The sequence below is a fragment of the Pyrus communis genome, chromosome 9 (genome assembly GCF_041283825.1).
Source record: "Pyrus communis isolate YQ-2024b chromosome 9, ASM4128382v1, whole genome shotgun sequence".
NCBI lineage: Eukaryota > Viridiplantae > Streptophyta > Magnoliopsida > Rosales > Rosaceae > Pyrus > Pyrus communis.
The window spans coordinates 27617651-27625248 of record NC_142573.1 but is presented as its reverse complement, the minus strand read 5'-3'; the positions used below and the strand labels follow the sequence as shown (position 1 = coordinate 27625248).

At 37.3% G+C, this 7598-nt stretch overlaps 1 protein-coding gene across 1 annotated transcript; it reads left to right on the top strand.

Moving 5' to 3' along the window:
• Window positions 1–390: 390 nt before the first annotated feature.
• On the top strand, window positions 391–5943 carry LOC137739968 (uncharacterized). The gene is made up of 8 exons (XM_068479731.2): window positions 391–698; window positions 1120–1689; window positions 1799–3034; window positions 3134–3458; window positions 3574–3832; window positions 3945–4161; window positions 4442–4941; window positions 5722–5943. Exons 1-8 carry the CDS (start codon window positions 582–584, stop codon window positions 5891–5893), a joined length of 3396 nt encoding a protein of 1131 aa, XP_068335832.2. The 5' UTR covers window positions 391–581; the 3' UTR covers window positions 5894–5943.
• Window positions 5944–7598: the final 1655 nt, after the last annotated feature.

Genomic DNA, 7598 nt, shown 5'->3' with positions numbered 1-7598 from the left:
TCTATTACTAAATTATTATTATTTTCCTTTTGTGTTTGTTGGGTGTAGAAAGAATTATTGGACACATTTGGAATTTCAAAATAAAAAATAATAAGTTAGGTGTAGAAAGTTGATAAATGGGTCTAAATAAAATTTCCCATTTTTTTTTTTTTTGTCGAATGCAACTTATTAGAATGGCAGTGAAGTGTTGAAATGGCCTAAAAATTCCAAAAAAAGGTATATTAGTTTACATGACATTTCAAAAAAATTGGAAAATGTTATTGACACTCCAAAAATCTCATTCTACACTCCTCACAAGTGTATTTTTCTTTCCAAATATAGAAAGTTAGGAGTGTAGAATTTGTACGAAAAGAAGACTGGCTAACTGGCAATTGCTTCAGCTTGGACGCTGATTCGATTACTTAGTCTCGAGGGGAATTTAAATACCTTTCCAGTTTCCACAACTTTTCTTTTTGCAAAGGACAATAATGGAAGGCTCTCACTTTATTTTATGGTCTCCCTGAAGACTTGGGAGTTTTCTTCGTGGAATGCCAGAAAATCGATGATACTGCTCCACTGAAGAAATAGAGCAAGTGTAAGAAATGGAGAAGACTAACGTGAGCAACAAGAAACAAGTTACAGACAAAAGAAGCTTGCTCGATCTGGTTTTCTCTTGGTCTCTCGGCGATGTTCTCAACAACGAACTTTACAAAAACAAGGTCCGTAATTTCCTTCTCTTTTAGAATTTGATTCAAGTGATATTCTAATAAACCTGTCTTAACTAAGGTGATGGGGATTTTTCCCGAAAAAAAAAGTGATGGGGATTCAAATTTTTTGCTTCAGAGGCGGAAGGGAAGCCATATCTTCGGCCAACTTGGCCACCAATCTATTTTGCTTGAGGCCAATTTTGTATTCCCAAAAAAAAAAAAAAAAAAAAAAAAAAAACTTAGATATAGCAACAAGTATTCCGTGTTATTGTTTGATAGAAGGGTTTATCATTGTCAGCATGCATGACATTTGGTTTCTCACCATGTATATATTTGATGATGGTGGCATGTATTAGTTTAATGGAACTTGAAGAGATTCCTGTTTTTTTTTTTTTGGTCAAATTTTTACTGGATTTGTTCACTTAATTAACAGGTGCCTACGATTCCTAAGACCTTCTTGAATGTGAAAAGTTATTTGGAATCATTCGTTCCTTCACTCATTGAGGAAACACATGCTGATTTACACTCGAATATGATCACGGAACTGTCGCATGCACCTACTTGTGAAATATTGACTCTTGAATGTTCGAAAGGTCATAAACCTCCCAAAAATTTGTTGTATGATATTGCATATAAGAGAGATACAGAAGCGGATCAGAAGCACAAAGGATTAATGTACGAGCCACAGGTTGGAGATCTCATTGCCTTGACGGATGTGAAACCGAAATGTGTTGATGATTTGAACAGGTCCCCAAGACACTATGTTATTGCTTATGTTAGTAAAGTACCTAATCCTGATGAATTTCCTGATGCTCATGAGTTCCAAATACTCTCATCCAAGCCTATCGATTATGGAGAACAAGACGTACAAAAGAGCAAGAGACAAAAACATTTTGCAGTTTATCTCATAAACATGACAACAAATCTTCGTGTGTGGGGTGCCTTGAACTCAAAAGAGGGAAACACAGATATTATTCAGAAAGTTCTGCAACCCAGTTCACATGTATGTATCTGGCTTTGGACTCATATAATTTCTCTCAACATTTCATTTATTTTTAAGCTTCACAGTTCACATTAGTTCCTCACTAAACGTTATGTTTCTTTCTGTACAGGATGCGAATTCTTGTACTACTTGCTCTCCCATACAAAGTTACTCCCCTGACCTTTCTACCATTTGGCCCACTATTTCCTCTCACAAACTAAATTACTCCCAAGAAGCTGCAGTCTTAAACTTTATCGGTTTGAGTAAATGCCATCATCAGAATGATGTCAAATTAATTTGGGGTCCTCCAGGTACTGGGAAGACAAAGACAGTCAGTCTGTCTCTCTTTGCCCTCTTTATGCTCAAGTGCAGAACACTAACATGTGCTCCCACCAATATTGCGGTGTTAGAAGTTGCAGCCCGGCTCAGGAGTCTGGTTAAAGAGTCTCTTGAGTTTGGAAAGTACGGACTTGGAGATATAGTTCTCTTTGGGAACCGGAAGCAAATGCCGGTTGATGATAAAGCTGACCTTCTTGAGGTATTTCTCGATCATCGTATTAAAATCCTGATCAGGTGTTTGAGGCCCTTGTCTGGATGGAAGTATCTGTTAAGCTCAATGATACGTCTACTTGAGGAACCAGATGAAGAGTACTCTTTATATTTGCAAAAGAGAGCAGAAAAACAAGAACAGAGTGCTCAAGGAAATGAGAAGAAAAACAAAAAGAGAGCAGAAAAACACAAACCAAGTGCTCAAGGAATTGAGAAGGGTACTAAAGGAAACAATGAAAGCGTAAAAGAGGATGATCCATTGACGTTTGAGGAGTTTGTGAAGAAAGAGTTTGATTCAATTTTTGAGCCACTGAAGATTTGCATGGTAGATTTGTACACTCACTTACCAACTTCTTGCATTCCACTGAAGGTAGTGAAGGACATGGATGAAGCTTCGGGTTTGCTCAAGTCCTTTAAATCTTCCATGCATCGTATCAGTGTTGCTAAGGAAGGTTTGAACTTAGTCCTAAAAGATTTCAAAGTTTCAGGAAGCATTGTCGGTCGCTTTATACAGTTGGGAAAAAAGTGTGTTTGTAAACTGAAGTTGCTTCCTCAGAAATTTGGTGTCCCAAAAACTATTGATCCTTATTCAATAAGAACTTTCTGCTTGCAAAATGCTTGCTTAATATTTTGTACTGCATCAACTTCTGCCAAATTGCCTAATGCATTACCGATGAGACCACTGGAATTGTTAGTCGTTGATGAAGCTGCTCAGCTTAAAGAATGTGAGTCTGCAATTCCTTTACAACTGTCTGGTATCCGCCATGCTATTCTAATAGGAGATGAGCGGCAACTCCCTGCTATGGTTAAAAGCGAGGTGTTATTTTTATCCTTCGTGTTCTTTACTTTTTCAAATTACTAGTATAACTTGTATATTATTGTAACATTATAATAATGAAATGGATCATATCATTAGAGAGCGAAAGTGGCTGAGTTTGGAAGAAGCTTGTTCGAAAGGATGACAAAGTTGGGACACAGGAAGCATCTTCTCAATATCCAATATAGGATGCATCCATCCATCAGCTTATTTCCAAAAATGGAGTTCTATAACAATCAGATATTAGATGGTCCGAATGTCACTGAAAGTAGCTATCAGAGGTGCTTCCTCAAGGGAAAGATGTACCAATCCTACTCCTTCATAAATATAGCCAATGGAAAAGAACAATTTGATCATGGTCATAGTCAGAAAAATATGGTCGAGGTTGCTGTGGTCTCTGAGATAGTTGCAAGACTTTACGAAGGTATTTCTATTGTTGTCTAATCTCATTGATATGCTTATTTTGAGAATTATCGCAGGAAGTTTGTATATAAATATACAAAACCTAGTTCTTGTTAATTTTCTTTTCTTGGCTGCAGAATTCATCCGCACCAAGAAGGAGGTTAGTATTGGAGTCATATCACCATACAAGGCTCAAGTTTATGCAATTCAAGAGGGTGTGAAAAAATACAGTAAAAAGTGTAACCCTCAATTCTCTGTAAGTGTGCGGTCTGTTGATGGGTTCCAAGGTGGTGAAGAGGATGTGATAATTATCTCCACTGTCAGATGTAACGTGAAAGGTGCAATTGGTTTCTTGTCCAACCGTCAAAGGGCAAATGTTGCACTTACACGTGCACGGTAGTACTTTTATAGAATTACGTTACACACAATTATTCATGATGCAGCTTAATTTGAAATGTCTTAGTTACTGGAGGTTTTGAATTTAGTGGTTTTGATTGTGTCTGTGTAGGTATTGTCTTTGGATATTGGGGAATGCATCGACTTTGGTTAACAGTGACTCTATCTGGAAGAAGCTAGTCCTTGATGCCAAGAGACGCGATTGTTTTCACAATGCTGATGAGGACAAGAACTTGGCACAGGCTATTGCTGCTGCCCTGCTGGAGCTTGACCAATTTCATGCTCTACTTAGTATTGAATCTCTGCTGTTCAAAAATGCAAGATGGAAGGTTTGCTGCTATTCATCCATTTAATTTTTTTACTATATGTTGCTGTTCTATACTAAACAATGTACAACGTCGAGGCCTGCAAAAGTATTTTGTTAATTTTCTGCAGAATTTTATTATTTAATTATCTGTTAATTTCGAAAGAGGGAGAGGAAGAACATCAGTAAATAATACGAGAACACAACGGGATCATCCGTCTTTAAGGAACATTTCTTTTTTACATTATAAAATGCAGTGTGATGTTTGGTTGTTACAACATTGTTTGTCAACCTCTTCCATATAGGTTTGCTTCAGTGATGAATTTGAGAAATCATTAGCAAAGATTAAAGACACTCTGGTTCGTCGAGAAGTGCTTAATCTACTAACGAAGCTTTCAAGTGGATGGTGTCACGCACACAAGGATAAGGGAAGGATGGTTCATGACGGGACTTCTTCTCAACTGTTAGAGAAGTATAAAGTCAATAGGCTGCTGAATCTCATTTGGACTGTGGATATTCTTCAGGAGAAATCATATTACATCCAGGTTATGAAGGTTTGGGATATCGTGACATCTTCGGATATACCTAGACTAGCAAAGCGTCTTGACATCATTTTTGGGACTTACACAGTGGATAAGATGAATCGTTGCAAGCACAAGTGTATTGATAAGTGCACTGCTGTTCCAATGAGATGGCCGGTGGATTCTAGTAGTTGCCATGAAGCTGATCCTGTGGAGTTCCTTTCAAAACCATTATCTTCACTCAGTCTAACAGATAAACCCGAATCATCAACATCAACTTCTGGGTGAGTGTATATCTACTTCAACCATATACACTCACATACATATACATAGACATATATATATATATATATGTATATATATGTGTGTGTGTGTGTGTGTGTGTGTTTGTTGTTATTTAAAATTTTAACTTCCGTTTAGGAAGTCAATTCTGCATGTTGCATTTTCTCTTGTTCATGTCAATTAGCCAAGGTGAAGTTTGTATGCTTGATGAATCCATTTAATTTTAAACCTTTGCATATCTTGCCAGAAACTCTAGTTCCAATTTCCAAAAAATTACGTATCCTTGCAAACTTCATGACAGTTTTTATCCAACGTGCACACCATCTGATTCAAAATACAAGATCACTGTCGAGTTACTTATTTTTCTGAAAGCTGTAGGTATTTCAAAGAAGCATCAAATAGTGTAGGTTACTAGTTCTGTCACAGATTCTACACTTCCCCTTGTTCGTATCAGTCATTGATGGTGAAGTTTGTAGAACTTAAATCAGTTTTTTATTTTATGTTTTATGAAAGACTGAGTTATATGTTTCGCTTGAGGAATTGATTCAAAAGCATGCCGATTGCTCGATGGATCAATACAATTAAATAAGAAATATATAAATTAAAGATTCTTATTTAATTGTTTATCTGCATATTATTGTAATGCAAATATGAAATATATAAATTGGCTATGTTGTGCCCCACTAGTTTTAGAAATACATCATCTTCTGTAAGTTGGGTATGCAAAAGCTAACCAAGTTTCTATCAGTTATTTATTTTCTTTGGTGTGCTGATTTTGTTAGGGTGGCTATCAAAACAGAGAAACAGTCTACACAATCCTTTCTCACACCCAAAAGCCATTCGAAAAGTCATGCTAAACGAACAAGGCAATCACCGAACGTAGAGACTGGAATCTGGTCAATAGTGATCTCTTTAATGATTTTATTGTTCATAATTGTAATCCTTGAGTTCTGAATTATTTCATTGTCATAATTATCTCTTTAATGATAAAATTTTATTGTCAATAATTCTAATCCTTGAGTTTAGAATTATGTTATTGTCAATAATTATCTCTTTAAAGATAAAATTTACTATAGGAATTAAATCACTTCCTAATTATCTCTTTTTATTTCTTTTTCGTTTTGTTATTTCTTCTTCTTCCTCCTCCTCCAAACCCTATTCATATATGTTATTTCTTCTTTTTCTTCCTCCTCTAAACTCCATTCATATGTTTTTTTTTTGTTTTTTTATTTTTGTAATCAACCTATATTACAGGTTAATTGTATTTATCTATCTTTATGGCATATACTTTTAGGTAATCAACTTGTATCACATATTAATGTATCTTTGTACGTATATTATGTGTGAGACAATTTTTGCTATCATCAGTCTTGACAAAAAAGTACCTACAAAACAATCAACATCTTTAACCAAAGGCCAAAGCCTCACGCGCACACAAGGAGTGGGGGGAGGGAGGGGTGTTTGGTTAATGGATCTCCGATGCCTAAGTCAGTAACTCTAAATAGAGTGAGTGTTAGGGTTTTTCATATAGCGAAAATCTTACCAAAATTTGGTGGAGATGATGGTATATATAGGAGGAGGTGGTTGGCCATGGGTGTAGAGTTTTGCCTTACACATGGCGGCTTCCTATTAGCCAAGTTATGTCATCCGTATGATGCGCAAGGAACTAATATTTCCAAGATATTAATTAGGAGATAATATCTTGGAATGATGATGTGAATATCCCTAATTGATGGTGATAGGGATTCTTACTTGATGTGTTAGTCTTCATTTAGGATTGTATTAAAGATAGAATTCGTAATTAATTTTTATCTTTAATACCTTTGACTTTTCCACTCCACGGGGAGTTGTGATTATGTGAGCAGTTGTACTCCGCTACTTGAATTCCAGGGGTGCTGAGCTACGTGTGTGGACGCTTGAGAGCCCTACTCATTTAATGAGGGCAATCTTGTCTTTTTCAACTAAAGTCCACGTGTCGCCTTGTGAAATTTTAGGATTATTTTTAGCTCCACATTATGTTTTTGTACCCTTTAGTTAGGTTTCAAATCTCATTTATAGTTATATTAGCCATTAATGTATTTGTTCCTTGAGTTAGGTCGTCTACAGGTGGGTTTATGTTAGCATATTAGCTTTTTGTTAGAAGATATTGGGCAGATAAAATTAGGGCATTGTTATTAGCACTCCAAAAATCCTATTTTGCACTCTTCAGAAGAGCAGTTCCACCTTGGGCAATAGCCATGTGGATTGGCTCTCAAACAGGGCTAGAAAGCCCGAGCAACTTGGTCCAGCGTGTGCTGGCGATGGAGCCCGAGCGGGCCCGAGGGAGAGACCCGGCAAGAGTTGCCAGCCCGAGAGCCCGAATGGCATGTGATGCAAGGCTGACGTCTAGGTGACGTCAGCCATGTTGTGGACAGGCCTGGACAGAGTTGAAGAGTGGCAACACCCTGATACGGTGGTGGACGGGCCTGGACAGCTCTTCTTGGAGGTCGATCTTGACGCTGTTGACACAGATATCCCGGAGACGGAGGGCGAGAGTGAAAGCATGGCCTCCAGAGAGCAACACTCTCAACAGCAAAACTAGACGAGGAAAGTCCCACTATTCCCTCTCCTCTCCTTCGTCTGCTTTGTCTCCATCTTCGTCGTCCTCTCCTTCATTCGA